The 27345-nt window shown below is 54.1% G+C and overlaps 2 protein-coding genes across 2 annotated transcripts; one reads left to right on the forward strand and one right to left on the reverse strand.

Moving 5' to 3' along the window:
- The first annotated feature begins 989 nt into the window (after positions 1-989).
- On the forward strand, positions 990-12760 carry PMM1 (phosphomannomutase 1). The gene is made up of 8 exons (XM_027680120.1): positions 990-1089; positions 1184-1301; positions 2152-2228; positions 2408-2499; positions 4750-4849; positions 5652-5727; positions 8497-8612; positions 9394-12760. The coding sequence occupies exons 1-8, from the start codon at positions 1021-1023 to the stop codon at positions 9514-9516; spliced, it is 771 nt and encodes a 256-aa protein (XP_027535921.1). The 5' UTR covers positions 990-1020; the 3' UTR covers positions 9517-12760.
- A 339-nt stretch (positions 12761-13099) lies between these two features.
- Positions 13100-22196, reverse strand: CSDC2 (cold shock domain containing C2). The gene is made up of 4 exons (XM_027680121.1): positions 21934-22196; positions 15572-15837; positions 15187-15309; positions 13100-14927 (listed from the first exon to the last, which is right to left on the reverse strand). Exons 1-4 carry the CDS (start codon positions 22129-22131, stop codon positions 14765-14767), a joined length of 750 nt encoding a protein of 249 aa, XP_027535922.1. The 5' UTR covers positions 22132-22196; the 3' UTR covers positions 13100-14764.
- Positions 22197-27345: the final 5149 nt, after the last annotated feature.

Consider the following 27345-nt stretch of genomic DNA (forward strand, 5'->3'; position numbering starts at 1 on the left):
CTCCCCCAGAAAGTAGCTGAGGATGTTTTGGTAAATGAAAATTATTAACATTGTTTCTGTACACCCCCCCTTTCTCTGAGTGGGAGCAGGAAAATCATAAACCACAAACAAAAAACCAATCTGTGAAGCCACCCAGATGCTTCCTTTTGAGAGGAATCTGGTGGAGAACTGGGAAAAGGGATTGCACAATATCCTGCAACAAATAATACTGAGGAAAAAACAATCAGTAAAAACATGTCTCCCCCCAGTTCCAACCTAGCTCAGTGCTGAGCACAATTGGGGAAGGGAATGCAAACTAACTGTTGAGCAGAAAGCATGAATGTTCCACTTAGGTTGTTTTTGATTTTGGAAAATAATTCAGGAATTATTTGAGGCGATGGCAGTGGGTAGGGGGCTGTCCACTGTCACATATCAGGCCAGCATGATATGGAGCTATATGAATATGATCTGACCAGATGGTCTAATTAAATCCTAAATGACTTTTGAGCAGGTCAAAGCAAAAGTTACTAGCTTTGCGCAGAGGGTATTTTCACTTCTCCAGTGAAAGTATTAGCTATGAATAGCTGATCCTATTGGAAAAGCAAGATGAGGCACAGGGACTGAATGGGTGAGTGTGTACTGCTAGGACAGTGTGAAGTGTCCTTCGCTAGAAACCCGCAGAGGAGCTGAGCTTACCAGACAGCTCAATCCAGACCCACAGCCCCTCCATTCCGGGGGGCACTGCAGTAATAACAGCAACTGTGAAAACACGCACCCCCACACTCTCCCTCCTCGAAACTCCCAGGTGCCTCGTTAGGGCTCTATAGCAAAGGATTTAAAGAGAGAGCTGAAGCGGGGACGCCGTTCACGCCCGGCACGTTAAGGCGGCACTGGCGGGGCGATGGAGCCACGGGGGCACAGGAGCGGGGCCGAGGCAGCGGCCGCACGTCCCGCCCGTGGGCGCGGGGAGGGCGGGCGGCCGCCATCACCTCCCCGGCGCGGTCCCGCCTCCCGCCCGCAGAGCCCGGGCCGGCGGCGGGCATGGCGGCGGCGCGGGGCCGGGTGCTGTGCCTCTTCGACGTGGACGGGACCCTGACGCCGGCTCGGCAGGTAGCGAGGCGCGGGGGCTTTTTTTGCGGGGGCGAGGTCAGCGTGGCGGAGCTTGTCCCGCTGGCTGCGGCCTCACCCGCTGCTTCCCCTCCAGAAAATCGAGCCGGAGGTGGATGCGTTCCTGCGGGAGCTGCGGGAGAGGGTGCACATCGGCGTGGTGGGAGGCTCCGACTATGCCAAGATAGCCGAGCAGCTGGGGGACGGGGACGAAGGTGAGACGCGGCCGACGAGGTCTCCCGGGGGTCACCTGTGCCCTAAATCCAACCCCAAGGCTGCCCCTGGGGAGGCTGGCGGCGCCCAGGCGGAGCTGCTGCTTGGCTCCCCCCCTCTTTGGAGAGCCGGCAGGGATGCTCCGATCCACGCTGCCGACTCCAGCGTCGGTTTTGTACGAGCTTCATCAAGGCTCTTACAGCTGCACCCCCCGATACAGCAGGCAGGAGCCCCCGGCAATTTTTGCCTCCCTGCTGCTCCATGTGGGGTCTCCGGCAGGTTCCGCTGGGGACACGGGGTAGAAGCCTCTGCTCCCTCCATGTTTTCCTTCTCCGGCATGGATAACCAGCGCCACTGGGGTCCAAGCTCTGCTCCCGCTTCGTTAGCGGAGGGAGGCCGAGAAATTCCCGGCTGAGGCTGATTGCTGAGTCGCCAGTGCTGCGTGTCTGGGTTGCAGGAGGGGCTGGAGTTAGATAACCAGTAACCACATCACCCCGGCAGCCTGGCAGTGGGGAGGGCAGAGGAGAGAGCAGAGTAACACGCATGTATTTAAAAGCCTGACATATTGGAGCCCTTATCTTCGTCCTGCAACGGATTCAGTCCGTGACCTCGGTCAGGTCGTTTCCCGCTGCGTGCGTCAGCTCCCCACCCGTGAGCAGAAGATAATCTCCTCATCCACCTTGTGGAAAGCAAGGAGAGTAGGATGGTCAGTGGCCCTTTACAGAGCACAGGAGCTGTGGAAAGTGTGGTACTAAGAAAACAGGAGGATGGCTCACTCAGCTAAGCCCAATCCTTTTCGCTGCTTTTCCCAGGCAATACTCATGTTTCCTCTTTTGCTTCCTCCCCCCTCAGTCATTGAAAAGTTTGACTACGTCTTTGCAGAGAACGGCACAGTGCAATACAAGAATGGGCAGCTGGTCTCCAAGCAGGTAGGTCCAGCTCCCTTTGCAGCCATGGCTTTCCTGCCCTGTGCCCTGCACACCATGGGGACTGGCGCCTGCCCCACCCAGCCTCTTCTCCCCAGTTGTCAGATCTAAATGTCCCACTCTTCTAGGTGGGCTTCCTAGGAAGTCAGGCATCTTCTTCACTTCCCTTTCTCTTCATGCAGGCCATTCAGGACCACCTGGGGGAAGAGCTGCTGCAGGATCTAATCAACTTTTGTCTCAACTACATGGCATTGCTGAAGCTGCCCAAGAAACGGTAACAGTCCAAACACTTGCAAATGGTAGTCATAACACTGAATTCTAGGGAGCCCTGGGCTCTAGAGCTCTCATAAAAACAGCTGAGTACAGAGCTTGTCTTGCTTCAAGTTTTATCTTAGCATCTAGAGGCACTGTGTAGGATCAGTGTCCCACTCAGTGCCCACTGGGCAGCCTGGGCAAATAATGGAGGAGGGTCTTTGTTCTGAAGAGTATGCATTATGTTTTAGGGTAATGCCAGTTCTTTGGCCTCTCAGATTTTCCTCTTGGGAAAGCAAAGTACAGCCACTGCACGTATCCCATTTAGGACAATGGTGCCAGCTTGTTATTGGTCAGGGCATCAGGTACTATTGGTCCTATGAGTTTCCAAACAGGCAAACAATGGATCTTAAGGTGGGAAGTCCAGTGCCTGAGCACACGGTTTCACACTGTTTCTAATCCAGTGTCACTGGCTGGCCCTGCCCTGCTCCCAGCCATGTGTTCCTGTCTGCTCTTCCTCTTGATATCCAGCAGCCAGAGGGGGAGCTGAGTTGGTACACCTCCTCTGAAGGAAGACCAGACCACTACCAGGACAGAAAAGGGTAGTTTTCCATTGGATCAGCTCATCCTGTTAGTACAGAAAGGAGAGAGAGGGAACAGATGGCACGAAGGTGGAAGGGTAGAGCAGGAGGACCTCTTTCAGAGGCAGCCTGCAGTCAAGCCAGCCTGAATGCAGGGTCAAACCCCACCTCAGACCACAGTTTCACAAATGCATGAGCCACCCAGTGCTGTTGGGAACAGCAGCTCTGTCCTCCCCTTGCCCTGGCTGGTTTTTTCCTGCTCTCCCCATGTGTTTGTACAGTGAACCTGAGTAGGTGAGCTGTTGGGTCGAGATTAAGCTGGTAAAAGTTGCTACACTGTGATCCAAGTTATTTGCTTGATATGAGTCACTACGTGACAATACAAGGACTGGTGAGAGGGGCTAGGGTGGCTCCTTGCAACAGGACTGCTGGCTGAACAGGCCCCTGAAAGCACGTGCTGGGACCCAGAACCCTCAAGGCTGTTTTGTTGCCTCACTGCTGTCTAGTTACCCAACAACCTGGCAAAGTTTCATCTCCCAAGTAGCTCTGTGGATTTAGGCTTATAGGATTTCTAGCAAACCAAGGACTTTAACCCACATCTCCCGAGTCTTGGCTTGGGGCATGATCCACCAAACCCTGGGTGCTGCAGAGATGCTACTCCCAGGCTGCAGGCGTGGCTGCCTGTGTGTCTTTTCCCATGGTGTTCCTCACTGTGTAACGAGACAGGAGGGGGAGAGTTTTTCCTCAAGACTCACTTTATCACAGAGAAACAGCAGGCAGGGCTGGTAGGGACATCAGAGGGTTAAATGTGATAAGGAATCCTCAGCTGGACAGGGAAGGGGATCTCCCTGCTCCAGCTAGGTTTCCACAAGAGTTTCAGTCTATTTTCAAATTAGCAGTGCTGCCATCCCCTGTTGTTTCTGTCCCACCAGTGCTGATACCTGTCTGGCCCCTTGACAAGCAAACAAAACTAGCTGGGTTTATAGCAGAGAGAAAAGAAGGTAGCAATTTTCTGCCAGCTCAGTGCTTTCAACCAGCCCACCGAGGAAGCAGCAGAGCAGTGATCCCAGCGCAAGGTGAGGGTGGCAAGCAGGAACTGGATGCTGTCTGTGCAAGCTTGGATACGAGCTGCAGTCAAAGGTTCAGGGGTTAAATGGGAGATACGAAGGCCCTGATTTGTGGCCCACGAGGACACAATTTGCCTGATTGCTCCTCAGCCTGTTGGTGGACATCAGCAGCGAGTTACACCGACCTGTGCTATTCCACTGCCCCAAGGTACTGCCACCTCCACAGCCCACACAGTATTTCTTAAAAGCCTCATGGGGTGGAGATGCCACAGTCTCATCAGGCAATTGGTCCAGGCCAGGCAATAGCTGTCCTTGCAGTTATCACAACATTAGAAAACATTACCTATCACCTCACTTAAGCTCCTTGCATCCAGCCTGTCCCCAGGGCACACAGGAACTGTTTACTCCTTTTCTCTTACAGTCTCTTTTTATAAAACTAGGCACCCCAGGGGGATCTTAAGCAGTTGTTGTTGCCTAGTCCCTGCCTGGTGTGAAGCACCCATGAGCGGGCATGGCTTCTCTCCTCCTGCACATCCTTGCAGAGCCTTGCTAAGCAGTCATTCCCCTGTAAAGGTTGTTTTTCTCTCCCTGCCCCAGTAACCTTCTTCCTTTGCCCACCCACAGAGGAACCTTCATTGAGTTTCGCAACGGGATGCTGAACATCTCCCCCATCGGACGAAGCTGCACCCCAGAAGAGCGAATTGAGTTCTCTGAGCTGGACAAGGTACACGGGCCAGACTTGGGCTCACCCTCCCATTTGCTGGTTTTGCACAACCACACATCTCAGATCTTATGTGCTTCCCCCCTTCTCAAGGAGAATGGAGCCCAGCTCCAAGCTGTGCATATGCAGCAAGGTGGAGACAGGACTGAGAGTCAGAAAACCCAAGGGGAGACATAAATGAATGGAAGAATTGGATTTCACTGGGGATTACCAATGTGAAGGAGTGGCCAGCAGGATTCCCTGTGCTGTGGGAGAGCCATAGGGAATAAGGCAGTTATTTAACAGCATGTTTCCTCATTTACAGTACCCAAAGACAGCCCATCAGCTGTCTTCTCTCTCCCACTCTCCCAGCCCCAACAGAGCTGGAACTAATGGGCTTTCCAGACTCAGAGAGCCACAGCAGATCTGCTGGGCAGGTCTCTGGAGCGTTTGGCCCATGCTCATACCAGTTTCTGCCTGGGGGAGCTTTCTTGGGGTCGAGGGATCAATTGGTCCTTGCAAGACTTTTTAAGCATAACTGGAGACTTTGGATTATGAACTGGCCTTTTAGGAAACTGAAACAGTTGCATTTCATTGCCAGGGAAAGGCTGGGATCTGCTCTTCCCCATGGACTGAGCTGATGGCCTTTTACTTGGACACTGGGCAGGACTGGTACAAGTTGGCTAAATGGCCTAGGACAGGTGGGAAGGGAGCAGAACAATAAGGCAGAGTTGCCCAGCAGACAGGTTACAGTGGATTCTGAGAGACTGTCAGCATCTAATTTTTCAAACCCTTTTTCCTTCTCTTTCCTCCTTATCCTCCACAGAAAGAGCGGATCCGGGAGAAGTTTGTGGCAGCCTTGCAGAGGGAGTTTGCTGGCAAGGGCCTGCGTTTCTCCCGAGGTGAGCTGGGGGGGCTTCCTTGGCTCTGTCTTTATCATGTTTTCCTTAAATTTTTGGAAAGAGGAGCGAGAATCCCAGCTGTTCCCTCTAAGAGCCTGGAGACCTTGGGAAGAGCAGAAGGAGCTTCTAGTCCTGGAGAGCTGCCACAGGGGCATCACATTTGCATCCATGATAGGGCCACAGCAGAGAATAAACCGTGCTGCAGATTTGCCTCCCAGGGAATTGGCCGGACAGGCAGATTTCCATGACATTATCCCTGCCTTAATTTCAGTTTGTGGAGCCTACTGCTGCCCAAAGGGTCTGTTCTGGCTGAAGCATCAGCAACAGGGCAGCCAGCAGAGCTCCAACACATGCACTCCTCTCTAGGAATGAGACAGGAGCCTTATGTGTGTCTTGGCTCTGGGGTTTTCTTGGGAAGGTGGGCTGCAAGGGAAACATCTTTCTTCCTGGAAAAAGAGCTGACCAGGGGTAAGGAGTTTGCAGCTCCATGCCATGGGCTTTCGCAGGGCCACTTCTTGGTGTGGCTCTTACAGCCAGCTTACTGAAGGTGAGGAACCAGAGGAGGGGCTTGAGCAATCCTGGGGGTCTGGCCAGGATGGGGAGAAAAATGAGGGTGTGTAAGTGGTGGGGATGATGCTGGAAGAAGACCCTCTGCAGGGCAGGTGGGTAGGTGTGAGATAAGGTGTCGTGTGTCAGCCCAGCCAAAGGGCAATGGGGTGGCGAGGCTGAGAGGCAGCGAGTGACACCTACTCCTGCATCCAACGTGGGCCAGTACCAAGGATCTGGTCCTTCAAGGGCTTTCCTCTGAGAGCCTCTGCTTGCCTTCAGCATCCTGCCAGGGGCATCCTGTGCTGCCCACAGCACTGACACACACTGTTTGTTACAGCAGAGAAAGACAAGGTCCCTGCCACTGTGTCCCTGCAGGCATGGGGTGTGAGAGCAAAACAATCGGCCTTTCTCCTCTGACTTCGCAAAGCTGCCATGAAGAGCCCAGGCCTGTCGTGTAAAAGCATGAAGACAAGGGGAGCTGCAGGCCCCTCGCTCCTCCACAAAGAAAACGTGGGGAGCAAAACAGGGATCCAAAACCAGGGAACACAGAAAGGGGGGCCTTCTGCCAAGCTGGCTTCATGTGCCTTCTCCCTGGCTGTGGAGGATGCAAGCCCCAGAGGTGGTGGGAGATCTCCCTGCAGCCCCTCCAGACCCCTGCTCTACCTAGGTGAGGGACAGTGCTGGCTGTCCTCCACACCACCTCTTCTTCCTTTGATTTTCTACCTGCTCCAGCTGGCATCAGGAGCCCCTTCTTGTTGCCCAGTTCTGTTTGAAAGGCTGGAATGCAGTAAAAGGCAGTGTTTTTCCCAGGTCAATGGCTTTGGATGCAAAACCAGGAAGGATTTTAATAATGTCAACCAAGTTTAGCTCCTGCTCAGATGCTGGATCCTGCTGCAAGCTTGGGGACATCCCCATCCCTGAGCTCATAGGGCACTTGCTCCCATTTATATCACAGTGCTCCATCCAGGGCATCCTGTCTGGTTCCTCTGCTCCAAGCTGGACACACAGGCTCGAGCTCAAGCTCCTCGGGCTCCAAGGAGTCTTGGTTTGGGATCCCCAAACCATGGGGACACTCAAAACAACCAGGGAGGGGAGGACCATGGCATCAGGACTTGCATGGTTGAGCAACCCTGGGGATTGGTGCCTGTCTACTCACCACCTTCCTTAGAGAGGTAGGATTATCATTTATGAAGGAGAGTGTGAAATGCCAGGGTTTCTGAGGGATACTCCTGTAGATTGCCTGCATAAGATGTGCAGAGACCTGGACTAGCAAGGAGATGTACATCCCAGCTCAAATCCCCATTTCTCTGGCTCTGAGCGAGACCTAAACATGTATGTGCCCTAAGTCACAGGCTTTATTTTGAGAAGAACATGTCACCTGTCTTGGTGCTGGGACAAGCCTGTGCATGCAGTGGGGCACCTTGAGAGGACAGAGAAGGTGCTGCCTCCAAGCACCCCCAAAAGGCAGCCCAGTGCTGGGGTAAACTCTGCCTGGTCTAAGAGCAAGGGTTGGGAAGTTTGTTAACCCTTGGTGGCTGTGGGTGTCCATGTCCACATGCAGACTCTCTGGGAAAGCTTCCTGACCTCTGTATGTTTGCCGCATCTGAGTCGGTGCCTCTCCAGATGCTGGCAACCCTCACTTAGGTCGTGTCAAGAGGTGATGGGCCAGGGTCGTGCCCCAATTATGTTGATGGGTTCGTGGTACCTCTGTGGCAAGGTCCTTATCAGTGTGCAGAAACAGTGTATGGGAGCTCCCAGTCCCTGCATGGTTAAGGAGCATCAGAACAGTGGTTTTCAAAGGGCCGGTGATGTCCAGGCAGGAGCCTAGGAGAGAGCTTGGTGCCAGTCTTCAAGGTCATTGTCCCCTGTTGGGACGTAGAACGTGCTGGTGCTATCCACAAGGCATGACCCCAGATCTCCCCCAAAGATGCCTCTCTTGGGAGGAACCTGCTGGTTCCTGCTTGCCTGCAGGGAAGCTGTGCTAATGTCACCCCAGCCATACTGTCACTCCAGCCTGTTGTCATAGGAACAGCCTCTGCCACTATCCTAGCCATATGCCAAGAGGAACATCCAGGCAGAGCTGGTGGTGTTCATGGCTGCTGTTTGGAGTGGTGGGTCCACAAAGACATCCAGCTCCCTCCCATCCTCCTGCCCATCCCAGGGTGGGAGACCCTGCCAGCTCCCAGTGACATTTCCCGATGCCCTCCCTTCTGCTGGCAGGTGGCATGATCAGCTTTGACGTGTTCCCAGAGGGCTGGGACAAGCGCTACTGCCTCAATGTGCTCGATGACGAGAGATTTGACACCATCCACTTCTTTGGGAATGAGACGACCCCTGTGAGTATTCCCCACTCGCCCCACACATGGCCGCTTTCTCTCCTGCGTGGAGCTGCTCTATCACGGGTCTGATGGCTCGGGTCCCATCGGCACCAATACAGACCTTTAGCATGAGGGAGGAAGATGCTGTCCTGTGGTGTGGTTTGTGATGGTCTCCATGATGGCAGCAGGCCTACTGGGTCACGGGGAAATCACCTTGGATTCACTGTGCTGGCAAGCAGGTCCACCTCAGCCTTGCTTTCCTTATCCCAGCATCCTTGGTAGGGTGGCAGCCACTCCTGCAGCCTGAACGACTCCAAACACAAGCCCCCAGCACTTAGGAGAGGATTTCTCAACAGCAGAAACAGCTTCACCTTCCCTTTAGAGCAGTGGAGGATGATACTTCCAGATTAATCATCCACTCAGCTCTTTCCAGATGCCGGCAACCTCTGCTCCCCAAATGCGCCCACCCATCCACAGGGGTAACATTCTATTAACCCCTCCACAGGCAGGGCAGGGCTTAACCCCAGGCTCCTGGACAAGCTTTGCTGGTCTGGGACCTTCCCAATCCTGCCTATGCTCCTCCCCTGACATTGAAGAGGGGAGGCAAGAGGGAGGGAGCAGAATTCCCAGCCCCTGGGGCCACCAAAGCCCTGACTGCCCCTTCCCACCAGGTCCCTGCCTGCCCAGCTGCTGGCTCCCACCCCAGTTCCCCACAGGACAGAGCAAAATGCAGATTCACGGATGAGGTTGTTCTGGCAAGACCCTGCTAATGCTGTCCCTGTTTTCTATTCCCCTGCAGGGAGGGAACGACTATGAAATCTATGATGATCCCCGCACTGTGGGACACAGTGTCCAGTCCCCCCAAGACACGGTCCAGCGATGCCGCGAAATCTTCTTTCCAGAAAGAGCAAATGAGTGCTGACTGCCAGGTCCTTGCAGCCTTGCCCCAGTCCCACCCTCTCCCCCCCACCAGGAAAAGCACCTTGATTTGAGGAATCTGCTCAGGGTAGACCAAAAAAACACTTCACAGAGCTGGTGAGGACGTAACATGAGTGTGGGTGGGTGGCAGGAGGGAGCCTTAGCTGAGCAGCCCTTCGGCACTCCCCATCTGTGGCTGGAGGTTGTGGTACCAGACCCTCCTCGCCTTTGGAAAAACTTCTCTCTTGACAGTTCAACTGTGGTGGGCGGTGATGCAGATGCTTTTGTGGTTGGAAAGCATTTGAAAGGGCCAGTCGAGAGCGTGTGTGTGTCCACTCCGTGCTCCCTCTCCTCTCCTTTTCCACTCTGTTTCTCTTAACAGTTCTGCATGAGGGAATATGCTTCTCACCTTTCTCTCTCGCTTGCACCTTGGCCCAGGGGGCCAGGGCTGCTGAGGCTGCTGAGGCTCCAGACATTCATGGGAGCTGCTCCAAGGCAAGAGGCAAGGAAGACTGTTTGCTCCAAGCCTGTGGTAGGAAGGAATAGTTGCGATCCCAGCTTGTTGCACCATTGTGCATTCTAATGGAGAGGTCACCATGTCCTTGCCCTCAATGCTACACTGTGCCAGTCCCTCCCTACAGGTGACCTGGGAATGATAGCTTTCAAATGACTGGGCTGCTGCTCTGAACTTTGCTCAGGTGCATGAAGAAACCAGTTCTTCTCTTTAGCTTACAAAACCCCCTAGGGTTTATTTTCTGTATTATTATTCTGTATTTTCAAGTCAGACCTTGCCTGGCATGGCTGGAGGATGCTGGCACCTGGTGTGTGCAGAGCATGCTGTGGAGCAGAAGGCTTCCCAATGATCTTCCCAATCCCATGTCCATTAGGTGTCAGAGATCACAGAATCACAGAATTGTTAGGGTTGGAAGGGACCTCTGGAAATAATCTAGTCCAACCCCCCCGCCAAGGCAGGGTCACCTAGAGTGGGTTACACAGGAATGCATCCAGGTAGGTTTTGAATGTTTCCAGAGAGGGAGACTCCATGACCTCCATGGGCGGCCTGTTCCACTGCTCTGCCACCCTCTACATAAAGATGTTCTTCCTCATGTTGAGGTGGAACTTCTTCTGTTTTAGTTTATGGCCATTGTTCATTATCCTGTCACTGGGCACCACTGATAAGAGTTTGGCACCATCCTCTTGGCACCTGCCTTTGAGGTATTTATGTGCATTAATGAGATCCCCTCTCAGTCTTCTCTAGACTAAACAGGCCCAGCTCCTGCAGTCTGTCCTCATTAGAGAGATGTGTCTGTGTACAACCTTACCCAGGGCATTCATAACAGACCAAGTCCCCTTGCTTCCCAGTGCTCAGCTTTCCATCCTGCTGCCAGAGATATTTTCAGAGAGGGCCAACACAGGCCAGACATGGTTCATAGTGCCAATGGAGGTACCCCCCAAGCAGTGCCCTCCAAGCTTGCTTTTCCACCCTGTCTCATCCCACACACTCAGTTTACGTGGTCATCTTTAGGGAGACAGGGTGTCTAGTGCAGCCGTTGCCTGTCCTGTTCTTCTCCCTGGATCTTCGTGGATTGCAAACCCACATCTCTCCCTTGACCTTCTCCCTCCTTTTATTCCCGGCAGTTATGTTGGGGTGTGTGGCCATACTGGTAACACTAGTCACAATTTAGTGCTCAAAAGGAGCTGAAGGATCCATCCCCTCCAGGGAGATGTCCTGCTTGTAGCTCTTCAGGGCACGCATTTGTGGACCTGGAGAGTGCTGGAGGTTCATGCAAACCCCCCACCATTGCTCCTCAGGAGCCTTTCTCACCCCATCCCTGCTGGTATGGCACTGCCCTGTCTCTTGGTCCTGTTTTTTCTCCCCTTTTTCTCCTCTTCCTGCTCTCCTTGCCATTGCTCTTCATCTCCCACTAGCAGCTGGACTGCAGAGAGAAGTCACCTAAGCAAGGCACCACCATCTTCCTCAGGTGAGATACACTGGTGCTTTTAGACACAGGGCAGGGCTCCCCCACTGCCATGGACAGAGTCCCAAGTGGCTGCCTGGCCACAGGAGCAAGGATACTGTATGACCAGTGCTGGTGGAGTGCTGTCTCCTCCACTTGATTGCACGTCTTAACTACAACACATCAGATCTCTGATGCATCACATTTGCATGAGTGCAGCTGTCTGCCTGGCATCTGGAAATCCCCAACAAGTGCACAAATTCCTCTTTCTACCCAGAGAAGATTTCTGTGTGGGAGAAGAGGACCTGTTGGAGAAGCCTGAATGCAGGGTACCCATTTCACAGGTCACAGGTTTTGGCCCTCCACTGCAACCTTCATGGAGGAATTGTGTGTTTTGTGGTTCCTCCTTCTGTGTTTCACTGTGGATCAGTTATGTGTGAGTCTTGGGGAGTTTTTTTTTCCTGTAAGTCTACTCAAAGCCAGCTGGACCTCTAGTGAGTTTAGCGGTTAGTGAAGAGCAGGGCCTAGCCCTGACAGCGTGGGGCACCATGGTGGCCATGGGGGCTGAAATGAAGAGAAAGGCAGGCTCTGTCCAAGGCTGCTCCTGGTGGGAGTATGTCCCTTCCTCAGGGTGGGGGGAGTTGCAGGTTGAGCAGAGCAGAGACAGACATGACCTTTGAGGCACCAGGCATTGCTTTCTCAGCTCAGGAGCTCACTTGTGCATGGGTGGGATCAAGTTCAGGAACCTTCCCCATTCCTCTCTCTTATACCAAGCTTGGGCTAGTTGAGGGCATCTCCCACCTGGAGACCCAAGAGGCCAAGAGGGAGGAGGAGGAGGATGGTGGCATCAGAAGTAGCTGGGGCAGCCCCAGGGTCTCAGAGTCGCAGAATGGTTGAGGTTGAAGGGACCTCTGGAGATTTCTGGTCCCACACCCCTGCTCAAGCAGGGCCACTGAGAGCCCTGGCTGCCTGTGCTGTGCTTTTGCAGGCAGGGATGATACAGGGATGGGAGCCCCATGCCTAGGGGACGGTTCATGCCTGTCCTTGAGACCCCTTTGATGCTCCTGTCACGGTGGGTGCCCACAGAGTAAGTGGGGTTTTCTCCCTGTGCATGACAGTGAGCAGGTGTGGCAGGCCCCACGCCCGGGACTGTCTTGCTATGTGGCTCCATATCCATGCAAGATGGGCAGCTCCTGTCTGGCTGATACCAACTGTTAAATATATTTAAATACATAGATACATATATTAAAAAAATTAAAATCAATCCTATTAAAGCCACAACACGCAGCAGTTGGAGGCAGCATGTGTTTTGTGCTGGGCTGTGGGGGTGAAAGGCAGCCAGATAACAGGCAGCCACACTTCAAAATGCCCACAGCAGCGAGGGACCAGCCTCGGTCCTGGTCACCCCTCATGGTGAGCACCAGCCTCCCGTCCCAGGCTCACAGTGTGCTCCCCGTGAGCAAAGGCTGGAGCACTCCCAGCCACCCAGGACATACTGTGCGGAGGTGGGTGAATCTGTTCTGACATCTGGATTAATCCCTGGGTGCTCTAGGTCCTTTACCTGAGAGAATCACCAGCATCCCCACTGTGACACACACACAGAGGACAAAAAGCCAGGATGGGCAGGGCTCATGGGAAAGTCACTTTTAATGGTTTATTGCCAATGTTACAAAGGTTGACACATGGTCAGACAGGCGGGAACCACACTGGAGTTGTAAAACCAACAACAACGAGTCTAGGGTTTTAGTTTATTTAAAAAAAAAAAAAAGAGAAAGAAAAAATCAGTTTGCCTTGGCCAAGGTGACTGCATGTCCTGGGTATGCCTGGAGCCTGAGCCAGGGTTGCCACAGCCCCTGGAAGAGCCAGGCTTTGAGTTGGCAGTGAGATAGGTCAGAGGGTCCCAGGGCAGTCCCCACACTAGCCTGCTCTAGGGCAGCATGTGGTGGTCCTCTCAAATCCACAAGGCCCAGCTGTCCTGCACTGCACCAGCCCTGCCCCACTCCTCTCCCGCTTATCCCTCTCAACAACAGCGGTGGCAGGAAAGGTGACAAACACCTTCTCTGTCCATGCTGAGGACCAGCAGTGCTGACACCTCCCGCTGAGCACATGCCCCAGGAGCTGGCTATCACATCCTGCCCTGCTCAGGGGGGCTGCTGGCACCCCACTGTTCCCAACCCTGCTGATAATTCCCAGAGCATCAGCACAGGTGCTGTTCACCTGGGATCAGCTCAGGACCAGCCCAGTGCACATTATCCTTGTCCCTCCCTGGAGCTGTGGGAGCCCACCTGGCCAGGGTATGGCGGAGAAGACCAAAAACTAAGTTTGTGCTTTGTATACGAGACCCTGCCTACACTGAGAGGCTGGGGAGGAGGTGGCTGTGCTCGCCCCACAGCTGAGGCTACTCAGACCCCTCAGCCCCTCACCACCCCAGCAAGCTACAGACATGCACACACACGCGCGCGCACGCATGGGAAGAGGGGTCCCCAGGGAGCTGGGGGGGGGCAAGGGGAGGAGGAGAAAGCGGCCATCTCCCCAAAACCATGTCAGCACCGAGCCAAGAAAAGCGCACTACTGGCCCAGCAGCGGTGGGGAGCACAGAGGTGCCAAGTGCCCCCCTGCCCCATGCCCAGGTGCAGCCCCCCCAGGCACAGCAACAAGTGCCCCCAGTACCCTGCCAACAGCTGTTAGTCTTGTAAAACTAAATCTTTGCTTCCTATAAGTCACTCACCTCCTCGTGGTACCACTGACCTGAGATCTTATGATGGAGGGATGTGGCTCAGGTGGGTGCTGTGAGCTGCCAGCGATGGGGATGGGTCTCAGACACCCAGATCCCGCACAGTGATCTGTCATCCCACACTGCCCTGTTTTGACCCTGCCTCAGGGCATGTCCCAGTGTGGACCAAGTGGGATGCCCATCTTGCCAGAGTGGGATTCAGGAGGATGAGCCTCCCTGTGCCCCCTCCTGCTCTCAGCACCTGCTTCAGCCCAGGGCAGCTGGAGGACTCTGTTCCCCATGGCCTCAGGGGGCAAGGAATAGGGGACATGGGGCTCGGTGCTGCCCCCAGAGCTGGGGACGGCCAGGGAGGGCTCTGCTTCCCCTGTCCCCCTCAACAGACACTTACAAACACACACAGAGAAAGGAAACCGTAACCTTATAAAAGACACTGAACGCAAACGCCTGCATGTTTGGGGGCAGCCCCGGCCCCACCACCGCCTCGGCTCCCCCCACGCCCCCTGCGAGCGGCCGGGCAGGCTTGCTCCATGGGGCTGAGTGGCTGGCGGCCCTCCGGGCGCCTAGGAGCCGATGATCTGGCCAGACCATGTCTCGTGCTTCGTGTGCGGCGCCAGGTTAGTGAGGACCACCTCCACCGCCTGGAACTTCTGGTTCTTGGGAGGGATAGGGCAGACCTTGTACGTCACCTCATCCCCCTCCACCGGGACGTACTCCCCCTCGATGCTGTGGGAGAGGAAAGGAGAGATGGTGGGGCTGCGACCAAGAGACAGACCCCTGCCCCAGACCACCCAGAACCAAGGAAGGCACCCAACCCACCAGCTGTGCCTTGGGAAAGAAAACCCACAGGTGATGAGGGGTAGAGGACAGGAAGAGCCCCATTCCCACCCAATGGAGACATCCATGGCCCAGCCCACAAGTCTCCAGCCCCATGCTGGTATGGCTTCCCCGGGGTGTTCTGGCACCACACAACCCCGGGACTTACTCAGACACATGCACGAAAATGTCCTCTGTGCCATTCTCAGGGGTGATAAATCCGTGTCCCTGGGAGCGAGAGAACTGCTTGCAGACGCCTTTGAAGATGGGACCGGCAGAGGCACGTGCCGTCCTGCGGGAGGAAAGGGAAGGAGATTTTTCACTGGTGGCACTCACCCGAGGGGCAGCACAAGGAGAGGTTTGCTATGAACACATGATGGCCCCTGGGAGAGCACATGGCACCCACCCGCAGCACCCTTGGAGGTGTGTGCAGCAATGCCGGGCGCTGCGTTGGCAAAGTGCACCAGTGTAAAGGGCTCTGCAGGTACTGCAGGTGACCACAGCCCCTGCTTAGCTCAATTGGACAGTCTCAAACCTGCAAGCCAGGTACTTACGCCGAGTAGGTTCTGGTCCTCTTGGTGGGGAGGGGGCTGGGCAGGTCCCGCAGCAGGAGGTTGCCTCGCTCCCAGATGCGGCTGCCCTCCCGCTGGAAGGGGAAGGTGGGCCACACTGGTGACTTGGGAGAGTGCAGCGGTGGCACCGCTGGTGGGGCGCTGGGGTCCGAAGACATGGTGGGACCAGCAGGCTCCTCCGTTTTGGGGGCAGGTGGGCAGGCGGCAGGAGAAAGGACACCCGGGCGTGCGGGTCTACTGCTGGTGACCTGGGGAGCAAAAGGAGGCGGGGGTTACAGGCCCTTCTGTGGGGCTTTTGGCAGGGACAATTTGCTGTCAGGAATTGCCCCTCTGCTCCCAGCCATCTGTGGGAGCAGGCAGCATGCTGCCAGCCTTCTGTATTGGACACCAACCCCCAGCAATAGGAATTGCCCCTGGAAGCCTGGGATGTTCCAGCAAATCAATCCCAAGGGAAGAGCCTGGTTTGTGGCTCATTTACCAGGATAATCCCATATATTTGAGATGAAGTCTCTAAAAAGCACAGCCTGGGAAAAGAAGCAGTGGAACATGAGCTGCCACCAGCAGGGACCATTTTGGGAAGGATGCCCATGCAGTGCCAGCATGCCTGGGTCTCCAGTCTCAGACTCTGAGAACTTGTCCCAGCCTGAGATTTCTAATAAAAGAGTGAAGGAGAAAAGCTGAGACAACAGATAGGTCAAGGCCAGGGGTTTGAGGTCTCCCCAGCAGAGGAGGTTGCCTCAGCCCTATAGGATTTAGGACCAAACTCCAGCCCCAGCCAGTGGCACATTTAAACAGGAAGGGACACCAGTAGGCTGTGATGGGGCTGCCAGCAGCCCTCAAACCCATTCAGCACCTCAGTGAGCCACAACACAAGCACAACCTCCTGTTGCTGCCATCATTAGGCTCCAGTTTTTGGCTGGCATCACGCAGTTTGCAAGGGGTTAAAGCCCTAAGGGGAAGAAACTCCTCAGAGGTGTCCTGTCAGAGCAATTGTGGGCACTGTTGTCCTTGCTGAAGCACCCCAGCATGAAATTGGAAGGGTTGTGCACTTCTAAGCCTCCCAGTGAGGTGCATGATCAGCACTGCAGCCACTTGCTCAGAAAGCCTTTGCTCTGATGATTTCCAATCAGTTGCTGCATCTCACACTGGTGCCTCTGTCCTGGGGTGCCCCACACCAGTGGCTGCTTGGGGGCACCTCTCTTTGGGTGCACTGGATGAGGGGGCTCACCCATCTCCATCACTCCTCAGCCTTGGGGGTTTTCTCATCACCCAGAGCTTGACATCCTATAGACTTACCATCCCCTTCCCCACCATCCACTTCAGCCCTTTCCCACCCCACTGGGGCATGCAGCATCTTTTGGGATGACACCTGCACACACCAGGAAACCTAGAGAATATTTAATTTGTTTTCTGACTCACTGTGGCCCCTTGAGACACGAAGGCCCTGGGGGGATGTGCAAAAGGGGGTCACCTCCACTCTGAAATTAGCAGGCACCAAGGACATGGAAAAAGATTTCTAGAGCAACTGAAGTTTCAAGGAGGGACTAGGCAATTTCTGCTCCCCTCACCCACCTCTGCTTGCTTCCCCTGCCAGGGGGTCTGCCTGCCACTGGATCCCCACTGCTACCACTCCAGCTTGGATGCTGCCATGGGATGCTGCCCATCTGGGACTCAGCCACCTCCTCTCAGCCTTGCAGAGCTTCAGCCTCAAATCCAGGCGGCACAGCCCACACTGGAGTCCTACCCCAAGGCAGAAGCCACCATGTTCCTCTGCCCTCCAAGATGACTTCCAGTCACGGCCACAAACTCCTCCAAAATGTCTCTCCCCTCGCTGGCTCCCCACCCACCCCCACACCAAACCCTTCCTGTGCTTCAGTGGCTCCCCTCTGCCATGAAGCAACTGGAGCACACGTCCTTGTCTTCTGCTCCACATCCCACCCCACAGAGGAGCTCCTTGGCTCCTGGCCCAACAGGCTCAGCATCTCCTGCCCCATGCCCAGGTTCAGCATCTCTTTCCCCTACACCCTGGCTCAGCAACCCCTTCTCCCGTTCCCAGGCTCAGGCTCACCTCTCCTTCCCCCATGACTGTGGAGCTTGGAGAGGTTCAGGGAACACCCAAATGAGACACCCCAAAGCCAGGCCAGACATCAAGCAGCTTCATGGCTCCCATCTGTGTCCCCATCCGACCTCCCTGCCTGTGCTAGCAAGCAGTCTGGCCACTTTAGGCCAGCAAAATGCAGGATCCATCGCCTTCCCAGCAGGTGTCAGGGCTGTAGGAGTAGGATTATTTGGGGGAAGTAGGGCTGTAAGAGTGGGATGGTTTGGGGGGAGTGGCCCTCAGTTCTCTGCCACATTATGAACCCGCCACTATGAAAATGGCCTCACCATGACGCACCTCCTCTGTGCCCGCTTTCACTGACAAGGCCTTTCCCTTCCCCCACCAGATTAGGGACAATGGAGGGTATTTAACCTGAATAACGATGCTTGGAGCAAACTATTAGTATGCTAAGGGAACTGGTTGGCATCCATAAGGGGCTGGAAAAATGGAAGTTTCCCAGAGGCAAAAGAAAAGTAAGAGGCAAAGGGGAAGGGGTGTGCAGGAGTGGGAGCCTTGCAGGAAAAAAATGCTGTGGGCTGGTGAAGTGGCAACCAAGAGTGGGTTTGCTCCAGGTTCACCAGTGGGACCAGCCCAGGCTCAGGTGCCCTGGAAGGCTCCTTGGTTTGGGGGATGAGGAGTGGTCAAGAACAGTAGCATGCTGGCCATCACTGAGGAGGCAGACAATCTGATCCCGAGGGCCAAGGACAGAAGCAGACGGTGCCCTCTTGGGCTGCTGTTTGCCCCCAGGAGATGAGCTTGCTCCACGTGGGAGAACAAGCTGGACACGATCGCTCACAGGCACTCTGGGGGGGCTCTGGATGGCCCATGGGGATGTGGGAGGGAACCCTGATGTGGAATGGCATCTTACTGGGATAAGCACAGGGATAGGGCATAGCAAGGCTGTGGGATCCCCATCCTTAGGGGTATGCATCCCCTGGACACGTCCCTGAGCTGCCTGCTCTAACTTCTGCTTGGAGCAGGGGCTGGAGCAGGGACCCCTGTCCTGCAGCCATGCCAAAGCTGTTTCCCGCAACCAGCATGCGCACTCTGCCCCTCTTCAGCATCTGGAACAAGTATCCCAATTCTGTGGGTCAGCCTTGGTGCCCAGTGGTTGAATGCCTGGTTTTGCTGGTGCTGATGAAGCTGAGGTTGAATGGGAACTTGGCACCATGTGAGACTCCAGAGCAGTATCCTACCTCCTACCTCACTGAAATCCCCACGCAAAGGGACTGAGGAAATTAAATCAGGGCAAAAGTGGGCTGAGAGAAGACAGGGGACACAAGCATATCCTTGCCAGTATCTCCTCCCCTCCCAGCCCAGCCAGAGGTCAGGGAAAACCCTCCTGTTCTCTCCTTTCCTTCCTGTGCTCCATCCCACCATCATCTCCCCAACCCTTTCTCCACATCGCAGCCCCAGCAGGTGACAAGGAGGAAGCAACTGGGCACAGGAGGCATTTTCACCCTCTCCTCCATCTCCTGTGGTCATGATAACCCCTGTTGGGGATGACAGCATCTCTCTCCACCCCAGGAATCTCCTGGCCTGGCTAACACCACCCACGACCCTGTGTCCACTCCACGCACATATACAATGCAGGGATGAAATCCGGGTCACTTTGAAGAAGAGGAGAGGCTGCAGCAGCCCGGCGCTGCCGTGGGGCATGGGAAGCCTTTCCAGCATAACCCCTCTCCACAGTCACTGCTGGACCTCCACCTTGCTCCTCCCTGTCTCCCCTTGGTGGCTTTGCTCCGAGGGTCTCCCAGGGTGACCATCCTTCAAGCCAAAGAGGTGTGTGAGTGGCACTGAGCCCAGGGCTCCCTGGAAGGATGCTCTTCATAAGAAACACCTACCACCGTGTTTGCCTTCCCCCCTCCCCAAAGAAACCATCTCGGAGCCAAACTCCAGAGCCCTCTGGTGACAGGGTCTCCTTTGGCAGCAGCAGCCAGCTTTGCTTTTATATTTTTCGGAGGGCAGGCTCCTGAGCTGGCAGAGCTGACAGTCGGGAGCGCTCGCAGGCTAAGGCAGGAAACCCAGGCCAATTAAGGCAGACAGGCAGTAGACACATCAGCTTTTATCTCGAGATCCAAGTACCCCATTCATCAGCAGTGACTGAAAGGTCTGCGGTTTATCAAATAAAATCACTGTCTCTCTCCCCTTCTTTAAAGCCAAACACATTGACTTGGGTGCTGGCTGTGACCTTGTTTAACTAAACAGCCTTTCAAGGTCTCCTAGAAGGGGGGAAAGAGCCTTTTGAAGAGGCACCAGCCTCCGTCCGCTACTCCCCATTCATTAGCGGCAGCGAAGAAAAACCCCTCACACGTCCCTCGCCCAGGCGGGGGAATACGTATTTAATTAGCTTAATCGCCCTCGGTGAGTCGGCCCTCCCGTGCGGCGCTTCTTTGTGTTCCTTCCCATTCGCTGGAACCCCCGGGATGCCCAGGATGGATGGGGAGGATGGGTGGCCGCTCTGCTGGCGGCCGTCACGCTCCGGCTGTGGACGTGACCCTTCAGCTGGCCTGCCGTCGCCTTTATGGGCTGTTCCCTTTCACGCCGCTGCTTCTCTTTGTAAATCCCCAGCTCAGATGCTGTCTGCCACAACGCTCCCGAGTGCCACCGCTCCCCCCACCCCAGCCAAGGAGATGAATATTTTCCCTCAGCTGCCTTTTCCAGCAATCTTCTGCACGGGCTCTTCCATGTCACTCGCCATCATGTTTTCTCCACTCCTTGCCCCAGTTCAGGAGTCAGGCTTACCACCCCTCTCAATCCACCCCAGTAGAAAAAAAGGTCTCTGTATGTCAAAAAGACACCCCATCTCCACAGCCAGCTGCCAGTAGCCATCTTCTCACCCCACAAAGCAGGGAAAGCAATGCTCTGGCCCGCTGCCATCCTCGGGGAGGCTGATGCCCCCCCAGACTCAGCTTGTCTAGACACAGGCTGAAACAGAGAAGAGCTACACCCCTCCAGACGCACGAGTGTGTCCCCAGGGCTCGATGCAAAAACAAAAATTCCATTTTTCAGCTGCTTGGCATATTCACCTGCCAAGGGACCCAACAAAAACACGGTGGCCAGCAGAGATCCCAGGGGGGCTGCCATGAAGGTCGGGAACCAGCTGGGGAACCAGGATGGCTCCAGGCAGCGGCTCCCACGAAGAAGGCCACCACAGCACTCGCTGGGCTATGGTTCTCCATCCTCCCTTCCTTGGAGAAGGCTCACAGCCTCGGCGTCTGGCAGGTTTTTATAAATGCTGTCTCTGTCCGATGCTAATGAAAGCCTCTCAGCTCCCCCCACTCCCGTTTTTTGGTTACCAGATCATGCTGTTAAGAGTTAAATACCAAGCAAAGCAATTTCCTCATCTACCCTGAGTGTTACAAACCCATTTGCTCAGACAAATTACTATAGGAAAAATAAAACTAGGCGGTTTTTGGGGAATGCACACTGACAGCGTCCCCTCCCCAGCTAAGCCAATCATGCTCCCAACTTCAGAGATCTTTGCTGAGATAGTCTCGCCTACGATACAGCCTGCTTAGCGCTAAAATATGAATGTCACCTTTATGGATTGATTATAAAAAGCTCCCTTAGTCAGTGCTGGGCTGCCCAGTTCTCAGGGAGGCCATGGGGGAGAGCAAGCAGGCTGAGAGATGCAGAGGAGAAGCAAGGAGAGAAACCATCATGGAGGCTTGATTTACCTTTTAAGCATATATGCAAAATCATCACAAATGCCGAGTTTGTGGGATCTGTTTGTTTTCCTGTGTAGGTTTTTATTTTTTAATTAGCAGAGTGTTCAAAGACGTGGTACAAACATCTTCCTCTGTGTCCTTCCTTCCTCCTTTGTGGATCTAACTTGCCATCAGCAGGAATAGCGCAGCCAGTCCCAAAGAAACACCAATTCAAGCCACATCATTATTAGCCCGCTTTAATAAGACGGATTTTTCACAAACTGCCTTCCCCTCACCCGGCAATCAGAGAGCTGGGTCACAGCTGAGCTCAGACCTCCGTGGCAAAGCCCTGGATTATTTGCCCCCCAGCCAAAGCAGACGTGCAACATTGCCGCCGCCACCCCCAGGGGAGTTATTGTTCCTGAGGCTGGTAGGGAATAACCAAACCGCAGGGAAGTCACGCTTCACCCTCGCACCTCTCCATCGTCAAAAGGAAAAAGCAGGTTTGAAAGAAAAAGGTGGTGTGTGAAGTTTAACCTCCAGCTACAATAGCCCGGGCACGCTGAATGGCCATTGTGCCTCCCCTTACTCACCTCCTTAGCAGCGACGGGCTCCTTGGAGCTGCGCTCTGCAGAGCATCGGTGCTCGGCGGGGCCGGACACTGCCCCGCTACCTTGGGAGGAGCAGCGGTGTCGCCTGCAGCCCGGCTCCGGGGGGCTTCCTCCGGCTGCCTGCTGATGGATCTGCGGTATCTGATGTGTGTATGATGTGCGCTTCGAACACACACGCATCCGCACGCCTTCCCCTGACGTCAGGGCCGGGCCAGGGGGAGCGGGCAGGTGGGAGGGATCAGCATGGTCATTTCTGAGCTAGGCTTAAAGGAGAAGGTCTGTATGGGGGGCCGGAGGTGACGAAGGTCGGTCCCGGGGGGCCGCTTCGCTCCGGTTGCGCAAGGTGACGCACATCGGTGGCACGGCCAGACGCAATGGGGCAGCCCCACAGGCTGCAGGGACAGAGGATGGGGTGTGGGGGCTGTGGGAAGGCACCCGAGGCAGGGATGGGGACAGGAGGCCAAGTCTGGACGGGGAGGGGTCCCTTGCAATGGGTCAAACCTCTCCCCTGTCACCTCAAGTCTCACTGGTGCAGCTGCAACTGCTCTCCCCACCTGCCCCAGCCTCTCTGCCCCCTGCAGCCCCCAAGCACCCATGCCACAGACACCCCCGGTGCAGCAGGAGAGCACAGGGGGCACATGCTGCAAATCCATCCTACTGCCCTGCTCCCCTGCTTTGGGCTCATAGCCAGCTGTCACAAGCCCAGGTGCTTCTTAGGGGTCTCATTTCTATCAGTGCTCTGTGCCAATCCCCAGCCCTAAAAGATCCTTGCTTTCTGTTTTCCCCTGTGCTGATGTGACTGTGCTCAGGAGAGCCATCCCTGCAGGCAGAGGCAATGTCATAAATTGGCCCAAGACTTTCTCTCATAGGGGCACAGGGTGATGCAACGAGGACAGGAATCAATCGTTTGCTGATTCCACTGGGAAATAGGGCGAGGAGTAATGGGGTTTAAATTGCAAGGAGCAAGACTGATGTTAGACATTATGAAATGCTTTCTAACAGAACAGACAGTTAATTACTCAAGTAGATTGCCTGGGGAAGCACCAGAGTCTCCATCACTGGAGGTTTGTAGGAATAGGCTGGGTAGGCATACTTTGTGGGGAATTTAGGTGATAGCAGCCTCATTTTGGAGTAGAAGGGTGGATCACACCAGCACCTTATCACGCAGGTCCCTGTGATCCTGGGAAAAAATATACAACAACCTCAAACAACCATGGTGCAGTGTCAGTGCTGCTGAGAGCTGTTACAGCCATCTTGTGACATGGGGTGGTTGTGTGTTGCTTTTGTTTTCTTTAACTCATTCCTTGATACATTTTAAGTAGCTGAACACCATGGTGCCAACTGGATCTGTTCCAACCCTGAGGGCTGCAAGATGGTGTACAAGTTGTGTGGGAAGCCACAAGGCATAACACACAGTCAGGAGTCAGGCTGTATCCATCCATCCACCATCCATCCATCTATCCATTCAGGTACTGGGTATTGATCCGTGGCTGCCCCAGGAGCTTTGGCAGAGGGTTTGGATCACAAAGCACTTGTCTTTCTCCTGTCAATGAACTATAATGCAGAAAAAGGCTCCATAGACAGAAGAGACCAGGCCATGGCAAGGCCACTAAGAAGCACTGAAATCCCAAGTGCAGGTGGGTTCTGGAATTGCCCATCATGCTCTGCTTATGGCTTTTCAAGTAGTTTTCCATGACAAAACAGGAGCCCTATTCCTACCCTACAGACACCACAAGGCTCATCTCCCCAGTCTACCCTTCAAAACCTTGCAAAAGAAGGGGAGGAGACCCCAGCCAGCTCTCAGACTCTACTCTGAGTTTCTCCTGAGATGGCCTCTCCTCTCTTGTGGGACAGCTCTACACATCCAGACCAGGAGAGTCCTGAGCTGGAAACAGCTGGAGGCCAGTGCTGGGGATGCGTGGTATGGGCATGCCCTCTTCTTCCCCAGGCATTCATTTAACATTTGTACATTGAGTATCAGAAATACCTGTACTTTCCCATTTGCTTTGTGGTATGCCGGGTTTACCTGCGTGCCCAGTTGCATGTGTTAAACAGTGTGAACTGAACAGAGGAGATGAGCGTCAGAGCCTGGCTCTCCCATTTAAAGGCTCTTGATGGAAAAGGCACAGGGAACTCAAAGTATGTTTGGCTGGAAGGTGGCTCTGGGCATGCGCTGCAGCAGAGGAGGCAGAGAGTCTAAAGCAGGCAAAAATGATAAAAGGAGAAGAGGGGAAGCTTTGATCAAACAGAGAGTGGGAGTGGGGGTGCCAGAGATGCCTGCAGAGATGGAAGAAAAGGCAGGAGTGTGGAGGACTTTGTACGTGAGAAGATACATAATTCCTTTGGAGTCAATCAAAGGAGGGCCAGAACTGTCTAGATGCAAATTACCACTCACCTCCCCTAGCATCCCTGAGCCAATTTTGCTCAAGAGCCATGGGGATGCAGGGACAGAGAAGATCTTAAACAAAGTAATTTGGGGGTTCCTTTCATTTTCCTCACAGGTTCCAATCCTTCAGGTAGCTTCAAATAGTATTTTCCAGTTTTCCTGTACAATCAAGAGAATGAGAAATGTCTGGAATTTTCTCTGAGGGACAGAAAAACTCTTGTGCAACCCCTGGATTCCAGCAGTGGAAGCTTCAAAAACACCAACCAACCAAAAAAAACAAACCACAAACAAAAAAAACCCCAACCAGCAATGGAGAACCATGCTCCCAAATATTGGAAAAGGCCCAATACCGCTGAGAGAGACTCTGGAGACTTTATGGTTATGTGTGAAAAGGTGTGTACAGGCACTGCAGATTTGTGGATATTCACCATGTCAGTACTCCTGGAACAAAAAGAGACCACTCAGCAAAACGAGGCTGTTCACACCATCTCCAACAGCAAGACACTTTAGCAGCAGCATTAAAGATAGTGTAACTCTGAGCACTACCAATAGCTGAGACAACACCCATGTGGGGCATAATTTGGCTTTTGTTTATGTTTTTACATTGGAGACAGTACTTGTGAAATACGGAATTCCTTCAGGGAGAAAACCCAGGTGGGACCAGAGCAACATCTGTGACGTGTACAACGGCCTAGGCACATGCCATTTGGGATTGAGGGGAGTTACCTGCAGAGGGTGAGACTGGAAATCATTTCCCACAACCTGGGATGTTACTGGTGGAGGCTGAGAAACTGACAGCCAGGCTCAGTGCTGGTGGTGACCGTAGCCCAGTACTTGAGGCACTGAAGCGCATCCAACACTGCCATAGCTAGCTTTCTCTCCACACATTTCAATTCAGTTTCCCCAGAGTAATAGCAAAGTACCTGCAAGTTTCACCAACTGCATAGAGAAGAGGAATCCTGTCCTCCTTACTGAGGAGTGGCCTGCAGCGTTCAGCCCTTGCTGGCAATCACAAAGTTGATACAGGAGAGAGAGATTCTGCAGGTCTTGCTTGGTGCCTGCACTTTACAGGACAGCAGACATAACCTGTAAGACCCAAACCGATATGAAATGAGACCTTGCAGGCCTGCTGCTCACACAGCTGGTTTTTGGAGACTGTGGATCAGTCTGAAGGGAGATGTATCTGCTTTGTATTTGGCACCCAAAAGCCCCTGATGGGGCATAGCTATTGGAAGCATGAAAAATGTTAACTCAAGGACGGGCTAGAATGGAAGCATAATATAACTCTGTCCAAATCCACTTCTCTTAATCTCCTATGTTCTCCCAGGTATTCCAGTCTACTCTTCCTCTGAACCCATGCCCCTACTTAACCTTACAGTTCTTATATACAAAAGCATCCAGAGTGATCACTGTGCCAAAATCAACAGTGTCTAAGTTCTGCCTCTTTGTGTGATACCAAGGCTATTTCTTCCCCTCCGATCAGAAGAAGGACAGGGTCGAGAACTATTCTCTCTTCTGAAAAAGTAGCTACAGACACCTGCGAAACCTGCAGTCCAGCTAAAGGTCAAACCTGGCACTGCCAAACCTGCATGAGGCCAGGACAGAACGGCAAGGGATGAGGCACGTGTGCCAGCAGAACTGTGCTGTGCCTAGATTAGCACAGCAGTGACTGTAGTGTAGGAGAAAGGAGCCTTTGTAAGGTTCTCTGAAGTAGGACAAGAAGAGCAAGAAACACTGGGGATTTGGGTTGAGGTGTTCTGATAGAGTGGTGTCTGCTGTGCTGGCAGCAGAGCATATTGCTGAGGCAGTAGATGCTGCTCCAAGAAAAATGCTGCTTTTCTCAGGTGACAGGGTAAATCTTGTTCCTGGGCCCCCCATTTAATACAAACACATCAAATATGTGCAGACCAGCCATGTTTATTTAAACAAAAAAACCCCCACAACCCAAAGATCCTGGTGAAACAGGAGTAATTGTGAAGAGATCAAAAACTCCTTGGCCAAGACAGGTATCTTTTTAATGGGGCCTAACCATGGTTTTTCCAACCCCCTCCCCCCCCCCCCCCCGTTGCAAGACAGCTCAATATTTAATGATTTCTTATCTAAAAGCCACGTTACTGTCCCACCACGCGCTGCTGGGGGGTGTGGGGGATGACACACTTAGCCTTTGCATCAAAGACATTATGCTGACAGTGCAGTTTTGACTGTCAGCCAGGGATGTTTGGTTTTCCTGGCAGATCTTTTTTTAAACACACTTCAAACAACCTCCTTTCATTTTCCCCAACAAACCTCAAATGTTAGCACACCCCCTTGTTTTCTGCCATCCCTCACGCTGCTTCCCTTGCTGCAGAATGCACCAAGGGCTTAAAAAAACTACCATGGGGGTTGGTTTCTTTTTGGCAATTAACACTCTGAAATTATTGCAGCTCTGTGTGATGACAGTTTGTCCCTGACAATAACCTTGACCTAAGCACTGGACAGTCGGCGCTGTGAAGAACTTCCAGCTGCAAAAGGCACTATAAACCCACTCGGGTTTGTTGGAGAGGTGGGCAAACAGCTGAAGAATCGGCTTTCAGAGCGGTGCAGACTTTGATCTTTGCGACCCTCTCGGGACTGAAGCTTATGCAAATGATAAATTAAATCACAATATCCCCGGTTGTGGATTGCTTCAGCCGCGGCACCGGAGCCTCTGCCCGGGGCTTGGTGGGGGGGGGCGGGGGGGACAGAGAGCAACCGTGCACAGGGCGCCCGGTTGCTGAGGACATTTCCACGTTTATAATGACCAAAATCATGCCCCTCACGGGGGTCACCGGACACGGCCGCGGACATGGCCGCGGACATCGCCGCGGACACCGCCGGCAGTTACAGCGGATCAGGGCCCCACCCCGCCCGAGGAGGGACAAAATGGCCGCCGCGCCCCCCGCCGCTTCCCTTAGGGCACGGGGCCCGCCCGCCGAGCGCGATTGGCTGAGGCGGCGCCGGAAGTGGCGCGTGGCCGTGGCGCGCGACGG

Source organism: Neopelma chrysocephalum, unplaced genomic scaffold (genome assembly GCF_003984885.1).
Source record: "Neopelma chrysocephalum unplaced genomic scaffold, ASM398488v2 Primary Assembly neopelma1_59, whole genome shotgun sequence".
Lineage (NCBI taxonomy): Eukaryota > Metazoa > Chordata > Aves > Passeriformes > Pipridae > Neopelma > Neopelma chrysocephalum.